This window comes from Plectrocnemia conspersa, unplaced genomic scaffold (assembly GCF_051122295.1).
Source record: "Plectrocnemia conspersa isolate PC_06_02 unplaced genomic scaffold, ASM5112229v1 ptg000002l, whole genome shotgun sequence".
Lineage (NCBI taxonomy): Eukaryota > Metazoa > Arthropoda > Insecta > Trichoptera > Polycentropodidae > Plectrocnemia > Plectrocnemia conspersa.
Window position 1 is genome coordinate 6731520 of NW_028277166.1, and position 25148 is coordinate 6756667.

The 25148-nt window shown below is 37.8% G+C and overlaps 5 protein-coding genes across 5 annotated transcripts; 3 read left to right on the top strand and 2 right to left on the bottom strand.

Moving 5' to 3' along the window:
- Window position 1: 1 nt before the first annotated feature.
- Window positions 2-1430, bottom strand: LOC148237482 (zinc finger protein 277). Its single transcript, XM_088205060.1, has 2 exons — window positions 1158-1430; window positions 2-1098 (listed from the first exon to the last, which is right to left on the bottom strand). Exons 1-2 carry the CDS (start codon window positions 1420-1422, stop codon window positions 20-22), a joined length of 1344 nt encoding a protein of 447 aa, XP_088061186.1. The 5' UTR covers window positions 1423-1430; the 3' UTR covers window positions 2-19.
- A 2084-nt stretch (window positions 1431-3514) lies between these two features.
- Window positions 3515-5975, top strand: LOC148237483 (uncharacterized). Its single transcript, XM_088205532.1, has 5 exons — window positions 3515-3769; window positions 3848-3984; window positions 4061-4193; window positions 4253-4422; window positions 4485-5975. Exons 3-5 carry the CDS (start codon window positions 4079-4081, stop codon window positions 4887-4889), a joined length of 690 nt encoding a protein of 229 aa, XP_088061658.1. The 5' UTR covers window positions 3515-3769; window positions 3848-3984; window positions 4061-4078; the 3' UTR covers window positions 4890-5975.
- A 4630-nt stretch (window positions 5976-10605) lies between these two features.
- LOC148237484 (pre-mRNA-splicing factor Syf2) lies at window positions 10606-11340 on the top strand. Its single transcript, XM_088181631.1, has one exon. It carries the CDS (start codon window positions 10641-10643, stop codon window positions 11292-11294), a length of 654 nt encoding a protein of 217 aa, XP_088037757.1. The 5' UTR covers window positions 10606-10640; the 3' UTR covers window positions 11295-11340.
- Tab2 (TAK1-associated binding protein 2) lies at window positions 11330-14969 on the bottom strand. Its single transcript, XM_088181629.1, has 5 exons — window positions 14070-14969; window positions 13266-13484; window positions 13038-13193; window positions 11902-11949; window positions 11330-11478 (listed from the first exon to the last, which is right to left on the bottom strand). The coding sequence occupies exons 1-5, from the start codon at window positions 14788-14790 to the stop codon at window positions 11456-11458; spliced, it is 1167 nt and encodes a 388-aa protein (XP_088037755.1). The 5' UTR covers window positions 14791-14969; the 3' UTR covers window positions 11330-11455.
- Window positions 14970-15141: 172 nt separating this feature from the next.
- Mettl14 (methyltransferase like 14) lies at window positions 15142-20381 on the top strand. Its single transcript, XM_088181630.1, has 6 exons — window positions 15142-15233; window positions 18994-19170; window positions 19243-19443; window positions 19506-19662; window positions 19729-20038; window positions 20094-20381. The coding sequence occupies exons 1-6, from the start codon at window positions 15168-15170 to the stop codon at window positions 20344-20346; spliced, it is 1164 nt and encodes a 387-aa protein (XP_088037756.1). The 5' UTR covers window positions 15142-15167; the 3' UTR covers window positions 20347-20381.
- Window positions 20382-25148: the final 4767 nt, after the last annotated feature.

Genomic DNA, 25148 nt, shown 5'->3' on the forward strand with positions numbered 1-25148 from the left:
AAATTGTTTTATTTATTTATTAATCAATTACAGATAAAGCCATTTCTTCCGATATATGTACAACTTTTTTACTTTCCTTTCTAAGTTTATTATTTTTCAAGACATCAATGTCGTCGAGATCGTCATCTTCTAAGCAAAATAAGAGTCCATCGTCTTCGTAAGTCGAAAAATAGAAACTCGGTTGATTCCAACACGTTGAATCGCTAATCTCAAAGTGAGTTTTTTGCAACATGTGAGTAAGTAATGAATCAGAATCCTCAAACTCTTCATCGCATTTTATACACTTATTGAGATAAACTTGTCTCCTTATGTAATTGACAATTTTCAATTTATCATAAAAGTTAAGATCTTTCGTTACGTTATCAAAATCAAAGTTATGATTCGTTTTCATGTGAGACGTAATCTCGGCGTATTTGTTTCGAGTTTCTTTGCAAAATAGACACACTATTACGAAACTGTCAGTTTCTTCCCAATCAGACCAATTGCTATCGCTTTCGGAACTCGAATCTTTCTCGTTTTCTGATTTTGACGATCTAGATCTAGCGTCGCTTGACCTTTTCTTGTGTATACCAGAACCGATGCTCTTCAAATAAGACTGCCAATTTTTTCCCATCTCCATATAGTTGCTAATGAAATATTTATCGTAATCGCCGTTACTAGGATTTATCCTCTTATGAGCTTTCTTACGCATGTGCTCTTTTAATATAACCCTGTCCTTGAAAACTTTCTCGCAATATATACAAACGTTATTCGTCAGCTTGTCGTTTAAATATTCGATCAAGTCAGCCGTAAATATTAAATTTTCAAGCTTCGCGATGTAAAAATTATGTTTATCGTTGAGATGCGTTAAAAAATCAGACCTAGAACCTTTTAAGACAGTTCTGCAGAACAAACACTCTCTTTCGTAAGTTTTATCATCTCTTTCTAACTTTTGATGAGCTAAAAGTTTTTCTAGTCTCACCCGTTGCAGGTCCTTACGCAGTTCATTGTCGACCGGAAGAACGTCGCTCAATAGATAATATTTCTGATCTTTAGCGACATCGTCTCCGTCTTTGGTATCTACGAGCATAGTCGTGCAGTATTCTGGCAGACCATGATCTAAAAATATATTAACCGTGAATGGAACATCAAAATAAATAAGCATAATGATTACTTACGGTTGAATTTGGGTTTCCAAAATTGTAAATAATTTATTAATAATGCTATTTTATCTAAATCTGCAATCACTAGGCGATGTTCTGAGAATAAATGTTCAAGAAGGGTTCGCTGCTGTTCAGGTATAGAAAAAAAGTTATCGCAACAAGGACATTCACATTTTCCAAACCCAGTTCCAGCACCAATAACCTTTACCATGGGTAAAGGCGAATGCCCGGCAGATTCTGATAAAGACAGGGGACCTAGACTACATCTTGGACTTGACATTTTAAACTGACAGCTAAGAATATTGCCACATTTAAAAAATACATAACCTCAATGATATATTGGTAAATGTTTTTTGAGTAAAAATAATTTTAATTTAATTAGAATATATTTAACTAAAATAGAATATATCAGCACATTACAAAGACTCAAATTAAGATCGAGTATTTATAATGTGCTGGCTAAATTTCCGACGTTTTTCGACAGTCATACCTAAATTCTTAGTAAAAGAAGACCTGTCTAGAATATATCCGCCGAAATGGTAGAAATATTAAAATAGACCATGAAAATGAAATTGTCTGATATTTATTTCCACTGAAAGGCAATTGGTTATAGCAAGCTCACTTCCATAAAGAATTATGGGCAATTATTATTATATTATTTACGGCGTGAATCTTAATCCGTTAAGTGGTCTCCCACAGTGTTTCATTTTAAACGAAGTTTGGGCGTGCGTACGTCTTGTTGACGTAGCGGTTGACCGCTGACTGACCGCTCACGCTCCGTCGCTTGCCTCCCCCTCTCTCGCCCCTCTCACCCCGCTACAGTACTCCCCTCCAGTGAACTAGCCGTGAGCAGTTCACGATTAAGGCGAACCCAAGACGAAATCCTGCAGGTGGCCGGGTATTCGTAGAGTCCTGGTCGGTCTTAATGTCGTGGGGGGCGGGCTGCGTAGCGTTGCTTGCTCATCCTCGGTTTCCGGGGGTAAAAGGTTGATCTCCGGCTGCAGCGGTGTCAATGAAGTCTCGTTCGATGGGGAAAAGTAGTGTCCCACGTAGCCTTCCTGTGTATCTTCAGGTTGGACGAATGCAGGCTTGACGTGATCTATTGACACTGCAACACTTTTATCCCTGATCTTTAGCATCAAGACCCTTTCCGTACGGGAAAGCACTTCGTAAGGTCCGTCGTAAGTTGGGCTTAACGGAGCTGCAGCTGCATCGCGTCGGACAAACACGCTCTTAGCTGATGCCATATTCTTAAAAACAAACGTTGGTGTGCTTCCATGCTGACGAGGATTCTTAGGGCGTAGAGCTGCCATCTTAACACGTAAGTTGTCGACGAAATCTTGCGGTTCGTTGGGCGTAGCTCGAGTGCCCGCTGATACGAACTCGCCTGGCAACGAGAGTGATTGTCCGTATACTAACTCAGCGGTTGATGCTCCTAGGTCGTCTTTCCACGCCGCCCTGATCCCAAGTAAGACAAGTGGCAGGATGTACGTCCATTCTTCTCCGTTGTGGCAGGTTATGGCTGCTTTCAGTTGCCGGTGAAAACGTTCCACCATGCCGTTCGCCGCTGGGTGGTATGCCGTGGTTCGAATGCGGGCGGCACCCGTCAGACTCGTTAGTTTCCTGAAAAGTGAACTCTCAAATTGCCGGCCTTGATCAGTGGCATTTCTTACCGGCGCGCCAAATCTCGCCACCCAACCGCTGAAGAAAGTCTTGGCAACCGTCTCTGCTGTTATGTCAGCGATGGGGAATGCTTCCGGCAATCTCGTAAAGCGGTCCACGCATGTGAGCAGGTACTTGAAATCCCCAGATATTGGTAGCGGTCCCACTATGTCCACGTGGACATGCTCGAAGCGGTTCGTCGGTGCCTCGAAGGTTCCTAAGGGTGCGTGTATGTGTCTGTTTACCTTAGAACGTTGGCACGGTATGCAGCTTCTAGCCCAGTCACGACACTGTTTCCGCATGCCCGGCCAAAAGTAGCGTTCGGTTAGTTCGTCCCAGGATGTGCTAATCCGTGTACCGAGTCGAAAACTGACCGCCGGTACTGCTCGGTGATGTACGGGCGCCTCTCGTTGCACCAAATACTTGCACCCGACACGTGCCAAGGTAATCGCTGTAACGGTATTTCGCCTGCTGCTATAAGCTTTCGTAGTTCGTCATCCGTCGATTGAGCTGCGGCTAGGTCGTCAAAATTGATCGCAGCAGTCACAGCCTCCGTTCTTGATAATGCATCTGCGACCGTGTTTTCCTCACCGGGCAGCGTATTCACAAAATGCACACTTTAGGGCAAGACCGTGACGTCACGATGACGTTTCGCGCCGTCACCTAAATCAGTTCCACAAATACTCACAGGCGTCGCTTAATACGCCGCTGCGATCGCGGGGTGGGGGCGCGGCGTGTCAGCACACGCGTTTTGCGCTCGCGCATGTTTGCTGCTCATCGCAAATATGGACACGCTTCCCGCTTCTTTTCAACACATTCAGCTCGATAATAATACTTATCGAGCTAATTTGTTAAATACTGAACACCTGTCACCTGGATCAATGGATGAAGGAATATGCCGAAAATTCCAAGACCGCGTGGACGATCATTCGAAAGACGAATACGCAGTCGCGTATCCTTTGCAGGTTGGTTTTTATTTTTATAATAATCAAATTTAATATATGATATATATTTACTCTGGATAACATATATATTAACTCTAGGAAATTGTTTTATTGCCATCACAACAACCATCGGAAAATTGTGATAACAAATACGTTCAAAAAAACAAACTGCTTAGCAACGATATTCGTATCAAGTTTACTACAGCTAATACAAAAAAAGTGATAAATACGTCAAGGTGTGTTTTTGTGCATGTTTAGGTATACATTATAATAATATAAATTTATGTACAATACATATATTATATCTTACAGAATGTTTATCCTGCTATTATGAAGCTCGATTTTACGCACCATCATACTATTGATTCTGCTGCAGTGTTATATCATTTAAAACCTACTTCTGAAACTAGAGATGTATTTAAATCATGTTTCAACGATAATTTAGGTATTACACATTTATTACTTCATAAAACATGATACAACTATAAATATTTATTATCTTAGACATCACAGAGGCCATTAATCTACATGAAAAGAAATTAGAATTAAAATATGGAATGAATTCAACAGAAATGGCTAATTCATCTATCAACCCCAAATATAGATCTGTTTTGTATTGGTACACAACATGGAGATCTACACATTTGGGTCCACGTTCTGGAAATACATTGAAGGTAATTATTGTTAAATATTATAAAACTGTTACAATATTAACAAATTAATATTTTTGTTTCAGATGTTAGAATCAAAAATGCCAGCTTATGAGGGCGTTTTTGTATTGCTCGATCAATCCCTTCCTAATGCACCGCCTGCCACTACAGAATCACGAATTGATATTGCCCGTTTGGCATTTGGAGAGGATAATATTCCACCTCTGACTCATTTTGATCCACTGGTGGAGGAAACGCCAAAAACTTCATCAATATTAGATAATATAAATAATAATAAAGAAATATCTGAAAGTGCCGGACTGTCTACTTCAAATATTATTGAACCAGATGGTAATGAACTTAATAAAATCACTGAATCTTGGACCGAAGCATTAGATGCTATAGCTATAAATTTAAACAATTTACAAATCTCAGAAATAAGGATTTTATTGATAAAATTAAGAGTAAATTTTGTTCTATTAATTCCTTAGAAAGTTTTGATAATATAATCGCTGATATCTCAAGACGGCCTGCGCCTGCAAAATTTAGATCTGTAAAGTGCAACCAACTTCGATTAGTCTGCTCAGGCCTGGGGTTACTAGAGGATGTAAGAGATTGCTTGCGGGTCGTCCGGCACTTACGGATAAACAAAAAAGGGTTAAAAAAAAGAGATTGCTAGCATTAAATATAAAAAACAATGTACCAAATGTAACTAAACACAGTAAATTTTAATTTATTTTTCCAGCCTTAGCTATATGGGGACCCCGAGACGACCGTCCGTGACGCAGCATAAAGTGAAAGTGATTGTCCCGCTGAGCCGCGCGCCCGAACTAAGCGGCGTCGTACAATAACACCGCATCCCCGCCACCGCGAGCTACGCGCGGAGTGGGGATGCGGACCCCGAGACGACCGTCCGTAACGCAGCATGAGTGAAAGTGAAGTCCCGCTGAGCCGCGCGCCCGAACTATGTGGCGTTGTACAACCACACCGCACCCCCGCCACCGCAAGCAACGCGCGGAGTGGGGATACTGTTGCACACCCGACCGGGATTATAAGGAGGTACCAAATGGCTCACTTTACACATTCTACTCAGGACTTCTGACACTGCAACACTCACTGGACTACACGGATTCTACACCTCGCCTCCTGTTCGAGCAACCATCTCCAGGACACGCGCACGAGGTTTAATATCGACGACTGTCGAAGGATCCCAGTCAACACGTGTCAAGAGCGTACCGGACGATTTCATAAGGGCCACTTTGTACAGTTCGCTGTACAAACGTCCTATCACAGATCGTCAACCGGACTGCTGATAACTACAATACAGAAGCGTAACCCCACGACCGCTTCAGCTATTTCTTCGTGTGTTTCATATAATTTTTAGCTATATTTTACCATAATAAAATTAATTTATTTGTATATTAAAGTATATAATTGTTTTGTGTAAATTAAATAACTTAACTATATTATGTAATTGCTTTATATAGATTTCATTTTACATAATATAGTAAAGGTGAGGATTCGGACTAGTTTTAGTTTATACTATTATACATGCAATAATAAATACTTTAATAAAATATTATTATGTTTTATTTCCCTTGCATATTACTGTAAACTATTTAATTTGGATAATATAAATTTAAATTCTAAAACTAAGAGTGTTATTTAAAATGTGATTTTGCACTTTCTTTTTCTTAAAAACTGACACTTTCATTTGAATAATTGAAATTAAAATAGAATTACTGATATGATATTTTGCTTAATATTTTAAAGAGTATTTGATTTGTTTGTTTTTGATATAATTATTGAGATTTTCGTTATAAATCAAATTTCATTTTTATAGGTAGGTATATTTAGGGAAAAAAGTGATATGACTTTATTAAATTGAAGTTGTACTCTACGTTGTTGCTAAAGGCCAGCGTGCCTCTAAATTCGTAAGCCCAAATAGAAAGCATATATCGTTTATAATAAAGAGACAGGGGTAGTAATAACGAAATTGTCATTTCATATATTATTAAATAGTTGAAAAGGTATTGAAGTTGACTTGACATGTCGCAATATCTTGTAAGCCAATGGATATGTTGACTTGATTATTTATTTATTACGTAGATATTAATTGACTGCTCGTCGTAAATCACATTTACATACTATTCGAAAGCTTATGTCTTGGACTATGATATGATTTTTCTCTTTTATTAAAATTCCTCCAGTATTTTGCGAGTATTCGTTTCTATTCGGTCATATTCAGTAAAAAATTATCTACTAAACAGATATCTTCGTATAGAAAGTCAATATCGCAACTATTATTAAATAAGTTTGTTAATTATTCAATTTTCATGTTTGCTTTGTACATTTTTGTACATATATACATTTTGTTAAATCGGGATTTTTATAAACAATTTGTGTTGAACTCGGTACAGTCCCGCTCAAATGGGGATGTCTGGCAACCTTGGAGACGCCGGGCCGGCGACGTCACCAAGACGCTAGAAAGAGACGAGTGAATGCTAGAAAGAGACGCGAGATGTGACGTCGCGGTCTGGCCCTAAAGTGTGCATTTTGTGAATACGCCACCGGGCACGTAATGTATATTCGTCGTAAACTGTCCTATGAAGTCTAGGTGTCGGAATTGGCGCGGCGAGCACTTGTCAGCCTTCTGATCGAGGGCGAACGTCAGCGGGCGGTGGTCGGTGAAGATTGTAAAGTTTCGCCCCTCGACCATGTGCCTAAAATAACGCACTGCTTCGTACATAGCCAATAGTTCGCGGTCGTACGTACTGTCTTTCCGTTGGGCTGAAGATAATTTCCGAGAGAAGAAAGCTAACGGTTGCCAGCCCCTCATGGAAGTTTGCTGGAGGACTGCTCCCACGGCTACGTCTGATGCATCGGTGAATAGCGCTAGTTTCGCCTTAGGGTCCGGATGGGAGAGTAACGTAGCCTCGGCGACGGCGCGTTTGCAGTTCTCGAACGCACTTTCAGCGGTCGAGTTCCATTCGATCGGCGTCTGGTCATTTTTTTTTACTCCGGTCAGCAATTGGTTCAGCGGCGCTTGCGAATCAGCGGCTTTACGTATGTGTCGCCGATAAAAATTCACCACGCCTAAAAATTCCCGCAATTGCCTGATTGTTCGCGGTTTTGGGAATTCGCTAATGGCCGTCACTTTTTCAGTCACTGGTCGCGTGCCGGCTGCGGATACGCTATGGCCAAGAAACGTTACTTCCGAAGCGGCAAACACACACTTGGACGCGTTGATCAGCACTCCGTGATCCTTCAATCGCGTAAACACTTCGCGCAAATGTCGCTGGTGTTCTTCGACGTCCTGCGAGGCGACTAGAATGTCATCTATGTATGCGTATGCATAATCGAGCCCTCGCAAAACGCCATCGATGAACCGCTGGAAAGTCTGGGCCGCGTTTCGAAGTCCGAATGACATCATAGGGAATTCGAAGAGCCCGAACGGCGTGATAATCGCCGTCTTCTGCACATCTTCGGCTGCCATCGGAATCTGGTGATACGCGCGCACCAGATCTATCGACGAAAATATTCTTTTACCACTTAGCTGGCTTGCGAAGTCTTTAATGTGCGGCACCGGGTAACGGTCTGGTACCGTGCATGCGTTAAGCGCGCGATAGTCTCCGCACGGGCGCCATTCTCCGTCTTTCTTGGGAACGAGGTGCAAGGGGGACGCCCAGCTGCTCTTCGATGGCCGGGCAATGCCATCACGTACCATCCTGTCGAAAGCGGTTTTCGCCTCCCGCATCTTCCTGGTGTCAAGGCGTCGCGGTTTAGCAGTCACCGGCGGTCCAGGTGCCGTCGTTATGTAGTGGACGGTATCGTGTTTAACGCGAGCGTTTGGTTGTCCGTCGGGTCGGGTTATTTCCGCGAACTTGGTGAGCAGCGCGTGGAACTGCGACCGGTCGGAAACAACATGGACTTCCTCCGCAGCGTTTCGTCCAATGGATCTCCCTTTCGTCGTCGAGCGAGCGGCTCCATCAGCGAGTGTCGCGCGTTTCAAATCTACGATGAGGTGGAAATGCGACAAAAAATCGGCCCCGACGATGGGCCTAGTAACGTCAGCCACAACGAACTTCCATACAAACGCTCTTCCTAACCCAAAGTCTAATTTGAAAGTTCGCTGGCCGTATGTCTTGATTTTGGCTCCATTGGCCGTGAAGAGCTCGTATCTTGTGGGTTCGATGACGTCGGCTGCGCGGCGAGGATAAATCGACACTTCCGAGCCTGTGTCGATCAAAAATCGTCTACCCGATCGATTGTCGCTGACGATAAGGCGGCGAGATATTTCGAGGCCGTTTTCCTCGCTGACTCTCGCTGTCGTTTCCCGCCGCTCTTCGGGATTTGTTCCAAGCGCACGGGGGACGGCATCGTCTCGCTGCACTTCCGTGCGTGCGGTGGAACCAGCACAAGTCGTTTCCGTCGGCGTCTGCGCATGCGCGTCGCTCAGCCGCCATCTTGTTTTGCGGTGCGCGCCGTCCGCCACTGCTTGCCGCGTCGACGTATTTTTCGCGAGAATCCTCCATCCCCTCTGCGAGCAGTGCGTCGGCCAACTTCGCTGCCATCTCCAGCCTGGCGTCGTCTTTGACTGTCGCGTGCGTCACCAGGAGGCTGAGTACGCTGGCGCGTGCGCGTTCGGGCAGTTTCCGAACCCACGTGTCGCTGACCAGCTCCGACGGAATCGCGCTTCCGGCGTAAGTTCGCATCTGGCGGAGCAGCTTCGACGGCTTCCTGCCCTCCATCAGCGTCTCTTGCATCTTTCGTAGCCGCTCTACGAACGAAGGTGCGAACGCGTCGAGGAGCCGCTTCTTTATCCTCGTGTACGGCAACTCGGAATCCGGCGCGAGTATCAAATCCGCGACCGCAGCGAGTGCCTTTCCGCGCAGTCCGCCAACTAGCACGTCGAATTTTTCGCTCTCGGTAAGCGCTTTCCTAGACCGGAAAACAGCTTCCATCTGCGCAAACCATAATTCACAATTGTCTATGTTAAATGGCGGAAAACCACCGCTCGCTTCGAACTCCATTCTCGCGTCGCGTCGGGGTCACCAGTTTGGGCGTGCGTACGTCTTGTTGACGTGGCGGTTGACCGCTGACTGACCGCTCACGCTCCGTCGCTCGCCTCCCCCTCTCTCGCCCCTCTCACCCCGCTACAGTAGAAATACATTTTTTTCAACGGTTAAAACGCCTTTGTCACAAATTAAACCGATGCTTTTTTATTATGATTATAATATGCGTTAATCCCTCCAGTTGTAAGCAGGGAGTGTTTCAGTTGACGAACAGACAATACTGTATTTTTAATGCATACATTTCTATAAAAAAGTACTAACTAGAATAAATTAAAAGAGCGAATTAGAAGTAAGTATTTTATCAACTGTTGAATATTGTAGTTAGAGATAATGCCACTGGTTGTTATGTTGAATTGTTATGTATTTTGTTTCAGTAAAAATAAGACTAGCCTAATATTTTTTTTCATACACTCCAAAGATATTCAATTTAAGATTTCATTCGTTTTAATTAAGAATACAAGGCGCAATAATGACGCAATGATTTTTTAGTTCCACTCAAGACTAAATTGTTATAAAAAAGTATGTTTACAATTTCAATCTATTTTAACTGTTTTTTTTATTATTGTAATAGTACAACATATGTATGTGTATTATATAGATTTATACGAGTAAATTCAATTTAACTAAAAAAAGGTCATGTCAGATTTTTTTGTTCAAGGAGGACAAAAATTTTTAAGAAGACGTCTAGTCACTTCACTAATACATAAATATAAATCAAAATGAAAATATTTTAAATTAAATATAACTATGCAGTTATTAATAAGTTAAATAAAAACAAAATAATTTTGTATCAATTTACAAAAATATTGTTTATATCCAAGATAATTGTGACTGCCAACAGCGTAACCTAAAACCCAACATAACAACGATGACAGTATTGCCACAAAGCGAAACAGTTTACGTTCAACCAAGTGCTGCAATGTTTGTATCTAAAGATGTGTTAATCTGTTTTTTTATCTCTAAATTTTTCTATCGCTGTATATTCTCATCCCAAAAACCCGCTTTTTTCCCAGGAAATAAACCGGGGTCTTTTCAACACCACCTAGATAGACCTACAGAAAGGTGTTGGTCTTTTCCGCCGCATATTTCTACATATATGTATTTGGCCGGAGACATTTTACTATCTGGCAACACTCGAAACGTCATTCTGATTTGACAAACAACGCAATGTCGTCCGAGGCTCCTGCGGCGTCTGCTCCGTCCAGTTTCGCCGATAGATTAGCTGCAGTGCGCGCTTTGAGACAATCGGCGAGGAAAGACAACCGCGATGCTGCGATGGAAGAAGGCGCGCGCTTGCAAGAAGGCAACGGACCCAACAGTGCCGAAGCGCTCGAACGCAGAGCCCAATGGGACGCTGCCAAAGCTGTGCCCAAGAGAGAAGCCTTGTTAAACGTGTCAGCCGGCGAAGCTGAGAAAGTCGCCAGGCGAGCCGCTCGCAAAGATCCCGACAAAGGATTCTCCACATACGAACAAGCCACCGTGCGCCAATACAACAGATTGATTAAGCAAATTAAACCGGTCGATCAGGAAGAATACGATCGACAGAAGAGAAAATATGGCGAGGCGTTTTACGGAGGTCCCAATGCGTTGCTGCACGGTATGCACGCCGACAAGAAAGAAGCTGTGGATAAGATGGTGACGGATTTGGAGCAGCAGATAATCAAAAGACAGAAGTACTCTAGAAGAAGAACGCACAACGACGACGCGGACGTCGATTACATCAACGAGAGGAACGCTAAATTCAACAAGAAACTCGAGAGGTTCTACGGAGAGCATACGGCCGAGATCAAACAAAATTTGGAGAGAGGAACGGCTATTTAACTGTATTACACCTTGACGTTCATTAAAACAATGTATTATATCAAAATATCTTTTATTTCAATATTTACATATTTATTGTTTACAAGCAATAAAATGCATGTTTATACAAAATATTACATAAATAACACAAATTAAAACATAAAGCTATAATAGATACTCTGTCATATCCATGATTTTGCGATTTCTGAAATTAAAACGTTATGTTTAAACATGAGGTCAATGTTTGTTTTATCGAGTTTCAAAACTTGGCAAAATAAAATATTAGTTAAATAGCACAAATTGTAAATTATATCAGATATATATATTATACAAGGGATGTTTACAAGCTTTTTTATTTATTCACATTTCATCACTCAGAATCATTTTTTTAGAATATCCCTTTACAATCCGAAAATACTGTGGTCATCACAACGGAAGGCATCGCATGAATCTTATTCGTAATCGCCACCATTCCTTTGATTGACTTTATGTTAGTCGTTAACAATATTCCTTTTAAAAGATGTTACAGTTTAAATTGGATTTACTAAAACTCTTTTGTCTATATTGAAAGCAAGTTTTGAAACTTAATAACTCATTCTAGCAAAAAATGAACATATTTTATACTAACTGTTATAGACAGGATGAAGTTGAACTGTAATCTCGTCGTTTCCGTGCACTGAAAGTAAGATAACGTTAATTAAAAATTGTATCGGCGTTATATAAAACATATCTAAAATTAAATATATACATCAAGTTGTTAATAATTATATTGTTTAATACCTTTATAGTATAATTTTTCTTTCTTGAATGTCGAATTGGCTAAATGTTAGGTTGTTATTAGGAAAATCGAAAAACGCACACAATTATATCTCATAAAATCATTTATTAATAAAATACAATTCTCATTGCGATAACTTACAAATATATACTTTTCAAAAATTTTAACTATACATTTTTTTATACATATTAAAGTATTATTGATAAATGAAATTATTGCAGACCTTCCAACAGTATTTTTAAAGGCCGGATATAAATTAAAAAACGTTAACATATCACTTTTATGCTCCAAAAATGTTTGATAAAAATTATTTAAAACATCCTAATAATCACATACACCTATCAAGTGGTAATATCATATATTACATAAAAAAGTTTATTAAACTTGAACTGGACACAACCGTTCGCTTCAATATAAACACTATGAAATTAATAACAATTGAACACCATAAAAATTAAGTACTACACATAAAAAGTATTGTGCGATTTGTATATAAAAAAGGCACTTTAATTACAATCAATATTCAACCGTAAGATATAATAAGTACAAAGTTAAAAAATCACTTTATATATAAAATTACTTAATACAAGCAGGGAATTTCATGCGTTATGTTAGATAAATGCGGACACGTTCGTTTCAAAGGTATCAGACTAACTAACGATATGTCCGCAGTTATGCTGCCGTTAATTAATATCAAAACCTCAATCAGACTTTTAAAATTTAACGTTTTCGTTTGAACGAAAACATATCACATTTCACGGACGTATAAAAGTCAATCTATAAACACTACTTATGATCAAATTGAGGCGTCATCGTAATACATGTTCGATATACAAAATATAAACAACACAAAAACATGCTTGTTAAAACACTGAGGCACTTTTTTTATATAACTCTAAGTTAGAAGCTGCGAAAGGCTCAAAAAAATGGCTTATTGCTTTCAGAGTCGATCGGTTCTTGGACGGCTACGACTCGATCTTTCCTACCTAAAATTATCCGCGGCATTTCGCACATTTCACACTTGTTAAGTAGGGGCTGATTGTCGAATGTGCAAACGTGACACTGCCACGGTGGTCCTCCTTCTTCTGCCGAACTCGGTTCGTTGGCGGACAACCTGTTAGCGTTATCGCTTCTTTCGCCGCCTGAAATATGAACAAAACGCCATTTAAAAATAGTAGTTAAAAATGAAGACACTGAATATATCGAATCCTCACTCGAACGAGCTGTGACGTCGTCTAGTTGTTCCGTGAGTCGCTGACAACTCGCGTGTAACTGCTGTACTGTACAGCGCAGGTGCACAATCGTAGGAAAAGACGGAGGAGGCGCTCGCAGAGTGCGCACTTCTCGTCGCATACTAATCAATCTTGCTCGGTCGGCTTTCAAAGCGACCTCCAGTCTCTCTAATTGGGTTTTTTGTTTGCGTATTATTAATTCTGAAACATTTACAATATTAACAATAATATTGTTTATTATATAATTTTTGAACCTATGTTATGTTGTATTTATCAACATTATTGAAACTACTACTTATTATGAGCTCATCAAAAATGGCAATCTAGAAAAAGTAATCGTATTTGGTAGAGCATGTCAATTTTCAGATATTGGATGTGTAGTTTGCATGACAACCGAATATGTCTGAACAAAATGATTGTGTTAAAAATGGAATCAAGGACAAACGTCTATGCTATGTCAAAATGAAATTAAACAATTGGAAGTGTATTTTTTTAAATACATAACATGGTTAGTTTTTGACAACGCAAGCACTCACCATTCGCCAATGACGAAGAAGTCTTTTCAAGTCTTTAGTTAAAAAAATAAAATTTTTAAAAGGTTTAATATTTTTGTAGAACTATGCAATTAGTGGATTATTAATATATGGTACAATAAAATAGAAATATAAAAAATGTGAATGGTACCGAAACAGAAACTGTTTTGTTTTGTTGTGTTCACTGTTCTGACCAACGCTCACTTGCTTAACATAACATAAATCTACTTATAAGTTATATAGTTATATTGACCTATAGGCGAAGAGAACGCGTCGACGGGTGAATCGTTGCGCCTCGCGTTCCGGTCCGATCCGCAGGGAGCCGAGTTGACGGTGATGTGCACGTTCCCCTCGAACGCGTCCTCGGTCGACGTCGAGCGCCTGGGATCGGTGGGCGTGCACACCGTCAAGTTGACGGAGGCGAACGGCGAACGCTGGGGGAGGTCGGGGTGCGGCTTGAAGATCTGCCTCGACATGTTCATCTGGCAGTTGAGGTTGAACGACACGTTTAGGGGGTAGTCCTCGTCGTAGACCGACGGCCGCCGCAGAGGGAGGGAAGCGGGCCTCTCGACCTTGGCGGCGGGGGCGGGGGGCTTGCGGTCCGCGTCGGCGCGACAGGCGGCGCAGTCGCTCTCGGGCTGCGGCCGCGCCACCGCGTTTTGATTGCAGTCTTTGTCTTTGGGGGCGTTGAGGCAGGAGCGCGGCAGCTCGACGTCGGCGTCGGCGTCGGCGCCGTCGCGCTTGGGCCTGCGCCCCTGCAGCGACGCCGACGGGTACGGCTGCGACGCTAGGCTCTTGGCCTCGCACTCGAGCTTGGAGCGACAGGCGGACCTGTCGTGGCAGTGCGACTCGATGGTGCTGGACACGACGTGATCCGGCACGGCCGGGAACTGCTGCTTCAGCTCGTGGAACAGTTGCATGATAGAAATGTTAGTGCAGGCGCAGGGGGCGGCCGCGCCTCCGGGGGCCGCCATCGCCGCCCGTCATCCCGCGGCCGCCGCCGCCAGACGCCCCATAGACTCGCCCGAGCACGCTATATTGTCGTCGCCGTCGCCGTCGCCGCCGCCGCCGCGAATCGCGAATCGCAAATGCGCATTTTTTTTTCACCGATCGCGAGACACGACCCGAATCACCGCGCGGCCATTACCTAATCGCCGCCATTTTATATTTATGCATTTATGCGCTTCCAAAATCGAACATACTGCCAACCGAACGACCAATATTACAAATATTGCAATAAATATTATGTAACGTTATGGCCGCATTTGTGCGCCGAATAAAAATAAACAAAATCGAGTGACATTTGCGTTTTGAGGGCTGGCAACATTCATGCTGGCAACAGAAGGAGAAGATGGCGGACGTCCTTCGTGAACGTCGCGAGCGTTCTCGCCGGCGCAGAGAGCGCCTACTTCAAACGGTTAATGCTTTATTTAATCGACATTTTTTCGTTTTACCTAGCCGAGATCATAAATAAATGCATTTCCTAATCGTTAATTTCGTATTTTAATACTAGGACCATAGGACCAAAAATGCTTTGTCAAATACATATGTACTTCGAAAATCATAGGAGATAAAACACAACTTTGTTTCGTTATTTTTTTGCTGCTAACACCAAGTCACAATAATTCGCAGATTTTTATCAGATTTAAATGCTTTTTTATTGGAGAATATCCATACATAAAATTCAATTATTAATATTTATACACCTATATCAAGAAAAGAATACCCATCAAATATAACTAATTCAATATTCTCTTTAACTCCTCTCACGTGAATCCGCGTGATAGGCACATCACATGAAACAAGAGTTTTAAAAATAGATATTTTTATTACGAATTGTGCGTGGTTTTAATTTTACCGCAAAATGGAACTTTTATGAAAACGAAAATTTTATTTAAAACTTATACAAGAATAGGAAGTACCTAATGTTATGGAAAAACTGTATCGAGATTTTAGTTAAAGTGACAGTGAGGATCAAGTGAATTTGCCTAGTGAATCACTAGGCGAAACAAATTCTCAAATTCAGAACATGAATAAAGATTGGTCTACTTAATATATATTTTAAAAAATAACAACAGTTGCTTGTGCCTTTACCGAATTAATTATAAACAATGACTGGTATTTGTTACAATAAGGATTCCTTTTTTTAATGTATTGAATACATATATATGAGAGGGAGAAGCGAAATAGGCGTGTACTTGGAATCTTTGTTGTCTTGCTTTCTCTTTTAAGGACATTCATTGATTCGTCATTGCTGTTATTCGTTATTGAAGTGCAGTGTGACAGAACGTTCTCGATCTTCTCTAGAGATTTATTTTAAAACGAAAGGTAACAGAGTCTCTCGTTTTGTGTTGATGTTGGTTTAATTGATAACAAGGCTTCAAATCGGTACTGTAAATTATTCGTTCTCTTCTCCGTTGATTCAAATATTTTGAAATCTTTCTCCATTGATCCGTACCATGTTGGTTTTCTCACACTATTCTCTGTTAGGCTGAAACAATTTTATTTTTCTAATTGTTGCACTAATGGTAAATTTTTAATTTCTTCAATGGATTCGTCGAGCCATTAAATTATCATCTGCGAATAATTTCTTTCCCTGTTTTACATATTTCTGCTTTTGAAGAATAACTAAAGAATTCATTTTGCAAATATTTAATTATTGACAACAATGTCTAGTTACTTCGACTATAATTTCTCTTTAATTGCACGTTGAAATTTCCAGTTTAACTCAGAATTGATATTTTTTTAATTGTTTGTCGTGTGCCATGTCGTAAGTCGGTAATATGAAACAAACAAAACTTATTATGCTCTCAATCAAATACCCATCAACAGCTGACCGGCCATCGGCCGGCGTGTTCACACAAACAGATACAATGGCACGGCACTAATCCTAAAAATATTATTATAAATATTTTTCCTTCTTTCTTCTTTGTTGTTATTTACATGAAAATAAATAATTTTAAGATTATCTCATCGAAATTTTTAAATTCGGAGTCAGAGTCGGACCTTGCGAAAATGTCAGAGTCAGGAAAAATTTTCAACAACTCCACAGCCCTGATTATAACTAACTAATATCGCGATTTTTTTCATCAGGCTCAATGTCGTGTTGCTAAGGCTTCAGGGATCACAAGCAGAACTCTTTCTGATATCATAAATGAATTTGAATACAATAAAGGATTATCTTCACCTGGTTCTAAATCACCAAAGAGGAAAAAAGCGAAATCAAAAACCATCCAGCTAGACGATTTTGAGAAAGTAGCAGTAATTCGATTAATTAATAAGTATCGTGTGTTACATAAAGAAATGCCAACAGCAGCAGGACTCTTCAATATTTTAAAAAGTGACAAGGATATAAATTTTGTTAGAGGTCTGGCAACGTTAAGAGACATTTTAAAAGATAGTGGAAAAAAATAATACAATCGAAGAATACTGATGGGAACAATAAACGAATTGAGTATATTTATAAAATATATCAATATCGAGACGAGAGATGGAACATTGTATACATCAACGAGACATATATTCACATGTTCTCCAAATCTTTATTCTTTTCCTTCGTTATTGGTCAAATACCATTATACATTAGTGGTAAATCATGAGGAAGATACGAAATTCTATTAAGTAGATGTCTTGTAGTATTTTTAAGCACTTGGTATGGTTTGTGTAACAATTTGGATTGCCCGTGCACAAACCACAAATACATTAAGCCACAATTATTTTCAAAAAACTGTTTTACTATCAGTGGATAGTGTTCTTGTATAATAAAAGATGATCCCAGTTCCTTATAGATTTCAAGTATTCTGTCAATAGCAGGAAATAGCGAAGGAAAACAGGAGATGCCGTGTTGAAGAACCTTTTTATACTCTACATCAAGCCTGTCAAACTCGATCACTGGTATGGGCCAAAAATATAAGATTTAATTTTATGTGGGCCGCCAAAATTATTTTGTAAAATATAATATCCAATGAACATTAAAAATAAAGAAACGTTCGACCAATTTATCTATAAAATTAATATAGAGGGCAATAAATTTAAATGAGCAATATATAAAATAACTGTTCCAGAAAACGAATTGTTTGTGGATTACAGTGAATAACTGCAACGAATCCTTTTCTGAAAAAAATTCCGAAGACTTACCCTATATAAATGCACAAACAATTAATTTTATGGAACAAAGTATTTATTTAAATGCACATATCTCTTATAATAATTCCCTGTTAAATAGCACTCATTAATATTCTTTTAAGCACTTGGTAATGTTTGCAATTATTACTTTTACAACTTACCCAAGGTGAATATCATTAATGCTGGAACTGTTAGGAGATTTATTTTATTTCATAAATAGAAATAACTCTGTGACAATTACTTCCAAACATCGAAATAATTTTCAAATCTGGTTGGTAGATATTTGTACCAATTAGGCAAGCCAACCTCATTGTATTTTGCCTTCACTGGATCTCAAGTACAGTAGATCCCCCAATAACACGGTAAATTGTGGACGTACTATATGGGTGCCCATTACTTTATGTGTGAGCGAGCCAAAGGGAGAATATCTCACATATTCATACATACATATTGCAAAAAATTGTGAGTATTTTCTAGTCCCCCAACGACTCGGCATAGATTCTATATTTATTGGGTAAATCGAAGAAAATAAATTAAACTTACTTTCCAAAGATCTCCAAATCTAGTTTCAAATTTGGTTTGGTCAAAATTTTGAATATTAATTCAAAATTTTGACCACTAAAGCTTATATTTCTATAAGTAGAACATAAACTGTAGTTATCGCGTGCGCAACAATGACGTACAACCAGTGTCAATTAAACCTGAGAATTTTTCCACACGCGCCTCTGCATATTTGTGTATATTGTGCGCCTTGAACAGTTTCGCTGAAACTGTGTCCGAGACACTTTTTGTATATTCAGCAATTTCTAATTTTTATTAAAAACCGGGACAGACGAAAAACTGACTGGGATCATATTTTGAAACCTGGAAAATATTTTTCATGAGAATATAGTGAATAACATATTAGAAAAATTACCCACTTTTTAAGAAGCCGTGTTTATATTCAGAGTGGTTTGTTTCAAAATATCTGCGTAACGCAACAGATGCTATCAAACTATTTGATAAGATAACATAATAAACATTACTTACTCTCTTTCAATACGAATTTGCAGCTTGGAGTATCGAGCGCTTGTGAACTCAGGCAGAGACTTGGCACGGTTTCAGATACACCTCCTAAAGTAGTCCTAGGTGAGGATAATTCAAGATCAGATGCTTCACAAGGAGACAGTAAGAATGCTGCTGAACAGACGGATGCTCTTGTATACACTGACTCATCGACATTCTTGAAAGTACGGTTCTATAAATTATATATCACCGATATTTGTAAATTAAGATTTATACTCTAATATGTATTAATTTAGGGCACTCAAAGCTCCAATCCTCACAATGATTACTGCCAGCATTTCGTCGATACGGGTCAAAGGCCGCAGAACTTCATCAGAGACGTCGGCTTGGCAGATAGATTCGAAGAATATCCAAAGCTCAGAGAATTAATCAAGTTAAAAGACGATTTGATATCTCAGACTGCAGTTCCTCCGATGTATTTAAAATGCGATTTAAAGGTAAAACAATTCGGCTCAGTGAACGAGTGAGATGATTTTGATATAATATATTTCGGTTTTAGACTATGGATCTTAAGCAGTTGAATAATAAGTTTGATGTGATTTTGATTGAACCGCCATTGGGCGGCGAATGGAGTTGGAACGATGTACTGGCTCTCGACATTCCTCAAGTCGCTCAGCCTCGTAGTTTTGTGTTTTTATGGTGCGGCAGTTCCGAAGGTATGTTTAATATAAACATACCTTACGAAAACAAATAAATATTATAAATAAAAAAAATATTTTTAGGTTTAGATATGGGGCGCGATTGTCTTAAGAAATGGGGCTTCCGAAGATGTGAAGACATTTGTTGGATACGTACAAATATCAATAATCCAGGTCACTCAAAGAACTTGGAAAATAATGCAGTGTTTCAACGTACTAAAGAACATTGCTTAATGGGTATCAAGGGTACGGTTAGAAGATCGACAGATGGAGATTTCATCCATGCTAACATGGATATCGATCTGATCATCTCGGAAGATCCTGAATATGGAAGTCCAGAGAAGCCTATCGAGATCTTTCATATAATGGAGCATTTTTGTTTAGGGAGAAGAAGGTAATCGAGTTTGTTATTTTAATTAGTTGTGATTGTAATTGTGGTGTTTTTTCAGGTTGCATATATTCGGTAGAGATTCGACGATCAGGCCCGGTTGGGTCACAATAGGACACGAGCTCACTAACTCAAATTTCAATTCTGAGATCTTTTCTTCGTATTTTGCCGACGGACGAGAAACTACTGGTTGTACGGAGCGTATTGAAGCTCTGAGACCCAAGAGTCCTCCTAATACTAGCAAAGGAGGTGGTAGACCTCGCGGAAGGGGTAATTTTAGAGGACGGGGAAGAGCCAGAGGCGCTCCAATGTAAAACTTATTTTTTTATTAATAAATTCATAATTGATTCGACTGACTTTTTGTTCGATCTCTAATCTAGGTCCAAATTTTCAATCATCTATCCTTGATTTTCAAAATTAAATTGTTTTTTTCTTTAGATTTGGAAAAGTACTTCTCCAAATTTGATTTTATCATTTTCAATAAAATGACATTGAGCTTGTTATCGAACTATTCTGAAGTGTCAAATATTGGTAGTTTAGCGCTCACTCTCCAAGGGGGTGCTGTGGTGGCGAAGCAAGGAATAAGTGAGGCGTAGATGCTCCAGTAATAATACGACGTTGCGACGACTGGTTAATGACCTTTATTTATTTTAATCGCTCCATATTTGTACTAAATATTTAATATGATACATGTGTACTCACGACTACTAAAAAAACAACTAAAAGGGTCATAGAAATAATTGAGTTGTCTGTTGGTTTATTTATGAATCGTTGTTTCCGCTATCCTTTAGCATTTTTTCGAATAAGCGCATTAAAAAGTCAGTGCCAAATAACCTTTGCAACAAGTATGGAAACTTTAAAGTATGCGTTCCACAGAAACTAAATGTACAGATTAAGAAACTATATTACGTTTCTATACACTTCAAAATTCTGATAAGATGCATCAGACAATAACAAAAATTCTGGTTCAACCTCAAATCAACAACAATGGTCGTGAAATTGAGAACCAGAAAGAGCATATTAGAATTCCCTATTTCCTCAGAACACTGCCGTACTCAATAACTTCTGCCCTTTCAATCAGAAATTTTATCCAGAACTACCACTTCACTTCCGAATCGGAATAACAAGAGTTCAGCCTTACTTGCATCGAGCAGGAATAGTTCGTAAATCGAGGTACCACTGTATATTGAATCTACTAATTCAACTCTAACTTTAATATGGCGAGAATGAACTCGTAGTCATTATTCATTGCACAAATTGTAGATTTCACAGCAAGAAAATTATTAACTTGGAAACACAAACATGGATTATGCGTATAAGTTCGAGCAGCTAAATAACGACTTTACATCTATGAAAACGCATAGTAAAAAGATTTAAGAGTAAATAACAACAAAGAAGAAAAAACAAAAATAAAAATATTTTTTTTTTAAATTTTCGTGACTTTTCTATACGTATTGGAAATGTTGTAGAGTTCTGAATTTTTATGACAGGATGTGAGTCAGATGATGTGTTGGCGAATTAGGTGTGAAAGTAATTAGTAAATACATACTATTGACAATATGTCATATGTTAATATGACCAGTGTAGAAACGTGACACTTTATGTCATTCGCTTGGATTAGTGCCGCGCCATTGTATGTGTCTACGTGTGATCATGCCGGCTGTTGTAGAGTATTTGATTAAGTTCATAATAACTTTAGTTTACTTCATTTTATCGACTTGAAACGCATGGCGATCGATGAACATGTTAAAAAGGAGTCTGAGGGAAGCGATTTTTTACGACTCCACAGCTCTGATTATAAGTATATTTATTTTTAATAGTCAGTGCGCAAATGTGTTCTTAAATTTCTGCCTCGTGATTGGTCGTTCTCAATGAATCGATAGATCTCACAGCAAACGACCAATCACAGGGCAGAAATTTAAGAGCACATTATGATACGCATTAAACGATGTTATTGCACACTGAATCTTTAAAATAAATAGATTAGTATGTTTTAATAATTTATTTTTACAATTTTCTATTATTAAATTTCGTTAGTTTATTCTACTTATTATTTGGCTTTTGTGGTATTATTTTTATATCAATTCAGAGGCTCTCAATATTTTTTTATAAAATGAACATAAAATGCTTTTTTTATGCCATATTACTTATCTTATTGTTTCAACCAACTTATTTTTCTTCTTCTATTTATCGTTGTTTTAAACTTCTATACAGCTACTTTTCTCATAAACTTGACTAATCTTCGAAAATTTGTATGATGTTGACCAATGACAATGTAGACAACAGTAGAACTTTCTGGATTCAACAACTGTAACATCAAAACTTTTTAAGATAATGTTCTTCTTGATTTTTTCTTCCAAACACTTCAATTCTTAGCACTAAAAGTAAACCAACAATAGAAGTTTCAACTTGATAAACACCTACAATTATGTATGATGAAAACATGAACGATTATGAATGATTCATAAGAAATATTTAGTTCTAAATCAATATGCATTGAAATATTAGATTTGATGGATTAACAGGTTTCGGTTAAAAACTACCAACGTTAAAAAAGGAAAATAAATATTTATTTAATACTCTGTATTTTAATTTCATATTGAATTAATCTATAATATCACCCCTGATTTTATATTACATCATAATGTGCATATTGACCACCCGTAATTAAAAAATATATAAACATCCTTTTTTTTGTGAAAAATGCAACAAATACAAATCATACATACAACTGGGGGATGAAGTGAAAATTAAACGAAAGGTACTATATAAAACCTAACGCAGTGTTTATTCAACCACTCTTTAGTATTATCTGTAATTTTTTATGATAAATCATAGTTATTTTTCATATCACAAACATGCTTATGATACATTATCCATTTGCTATTTGTGTATCTTAATTTAAAAAGTGACAATTGCTCCAGCACGTTCACTAGTAGTGTGTACAAAAATATTTGTAATCGATAATTTAAATAAGAACGTAAAACAAACATGCGAAAGGAACTAAACATAAGAACCGACGAGGTAAAATTAAAACGGGCAATTCGTGATATATAATCATTAACACGACGATAACCATCACTATTTGAAATTAAAATACACAATCCATCACAATTATCTGGATTATTAATCTAACACCAATTAGTAATGTAAACGATGTAAACATTTTTTTTTTCGCTTTAATATTAACAAAATATTGATGTTGTATCATTCTCTTTATATAATATGTAAACAGCCGTTACATGCATTTTGCTATAACAAAAACATACAGTAATAAATGTTTTTCAATCTCGAACAAAGTCGCTTGACAATCTAGTACGCCATCGTCCGCTCGACTTTTTTCGTACACGGAAACTCGATCGAAGAATCTCGGAAAGATAACTTCGATCGAGCTTTCACAAGCCTTCTGATATTTTATATACGTATATAACACACACATTTTGAGCTATGATTCAATGAAATTTGATCAATAATGAATAGTTAACGTTCGCAAATACTACATTTGTTGCTTTTTCAATTATATACGTACACATAACTACACACAATACGTATTTGTATGCATAAATGCGAATATATATCATTTTATATATAATTTACATATATTTTTTTACACAAATTTTTATTAGAAACTGTCAGTGATAATTTTATAATATTATAAATTCCATAAAAAATCAAACCACAAGCATATCGACAGTTTGTTTCTTTTTTTTGGTATATCTTAACAGTACACTAATTAAAACACGATACTGTTCTCAATAAGCTTTTAGTTTGGTTTACATGTATAGAAATTTTCACGTATTTCAATCAACATGCATAAAGAGCGCACATATGTATAGTCGAGAAATATCACCAGATAATTGGTCGATGGTTTAAGTACAAGGTAATATAATAGATTTGTTTCGGAAAATTAAAACAAATCGCACGGAAGAAAATTGTTTTTTTTTTAGAAAGAAAGCACAACAAACATATTGGCAAGATAATAATATGAGATCCATAAACTCATTTTTGTTGATTTGTACTTTCTACTATTTAAAAATTATACATCACTCTAAAAACATGGCATTTCACTTTTTAACAAGTGTTCTCTCTTTCTCTCGCTTTCTCTCTTTCTCTCTCTCTATCTTTCTATTCGATTTCAAAAACGTTTATATATTTTTATTATATATATATTTATAGACAATCTTTCAAACATAACGACGGACATTTTGTATCATATGCTCCATCAGTTTTGGTTATCTCTTATATACGGTCAATTAAAAAATGAAATAACGACTTTAGCAAAAATAAAATTACATTTGTAGGACTATAAATATTGTCTCATTACAAACTGGAAATATACTTTTCAATATGTCAACAGAATAAAAAAAAATGAAAAAAAAACAACACTTTCATGTCAGTTTTGTATAAATTTCAAGTTATTTCAACGACTTTTCATAAATATTACATTGGTATTTAACTTTGGGGGCTGATTAAAAAAAATATATATATAAATTAGAGGATTCGTACGAAATTGATTTATATATGCATATATACGTTTATATACATTGAATACATTTGCCCCTGACGAGAAAATTAATTAATACCGATCATGTTGTGATACAAAACAATAAACGATTCACTAATTTGTAAGTTCGAAAGAGTATAAAGTAAACGCTCGATACTAAAAAATAATTGAAGAGTAAAAAATATGAAAAATGCAAAAAATTTAACATACGCGTAAAATCTATGAATCCTACACATTTCAACAATCCTTTCGACAAAGTGGAAATTTAAAAATACGCGAATACAACAATGTAAAATATCTCTTAAAAATTATCTGCATTAGTAAAAAAAATTAGTGTCTTAGGTCAAAAATAAAAATTTATCAAAGGATTACATATGCATAACTGGCGACGTATACCACTCTATACGTCCTGACCTAAAAAATAATTTACAGGACTATTTAACGATCTACTTTTTATTAGAGGTAGAATAAATAAATTATAATAATAATTATTAAAAAAAAATATTTAACTGATGATTTTGATAGAAAAAATAACGCAAATTGAATTCTCAAGTTTAAAATCAAAGCGGGATTGGCCCCTAAACATCATCATGCAGTTGTACATTTATTATC

Bases quoted from the DNA above. Each gene is read 5' to 3' on its own strand.
- LOC148237482 (XM_088205060.1), bottom strand. From the start codon at position 1,422: ATGTCAAGTCCAAGATGTAGTCTAGGTCCCCTGTCTTTATCAGAATCT. The intron at 1,099-1,157 runs GTAAGTAATCAT...ATATATTTTTAG, and splicing joins TTGGAAACCCAAATTCAACC to ATCATGGTCTGCCAGAATAC.
- LOC148237483 (XM_088205532.1), top strand. From the start codon at position 4,079: ATGAAGCTCGATTTTACGCACCATCATACTATTGATTCTGCTGCAGTG. The intron at 4,194-4,252 runs GTATTACACATT...TTATTATCTTAG, and splicing joins ATGTTTCAACGATAATTTAG to ACATCACAGAGGCCATTAAT. The intron at 4,423-4,484 runs GTAATTATTGTT...TTTTTGTTTCAG, and splicing joins GTTCTGGAAATACATTGAAG to ATGTTAGAATCAAAAATGCC.
- LOC148237484 (XM_088181631.1), top strand. From the start codon at position 10,641: ATGTCGTCCGAGGCTCCTGCGGCGTCTGCTCCGTCCAGTTTCGCCGAT.
- Tab2 (XM_088181629.1), bottom strand. From the start codon at position 14,790: ATGGCGGCCCCCGGAGGCGCGGCCGCCCCCTGCGCCTGCACTAACATT. The intron at 13,194-13,265 runs GTGAGGATTCGA...TTCATATTTCAG, and splicing joins CGACGTCACAGCTCGTTCGA to GCGGCGAAAGAAGCGATAAC. The intron at 11,479-11,901 runs GTTAGTATAAAA...TTTTAATTTCAG, and splicing joins ACTTCATCCTGTCTATAACA to AAATCGCAAAATCATGGATA.
- Mettl14 (XM_088181630.1), top strand. From the start codon at position 15,168: ATGGCGGACGTCCTTCGTGAACGTCGCGAGCGTTCTCGCCGGCGCAGA. The intron at 15,234-18,993 runs GTTAATGCTTTA...ACGAATTTGCAG, and splicing joins GAGAGCGCCTACTTCAAACG to CTTGGAGTATCGAGCGCTTG. The intron at 20,039-20,093 runs GTAATCGAGTTT...GTGTTTTTTCAG, and splicing joins TTTTGTTTAGGGAGAAGAAG to GTTGCATATATTCGGTAGAG.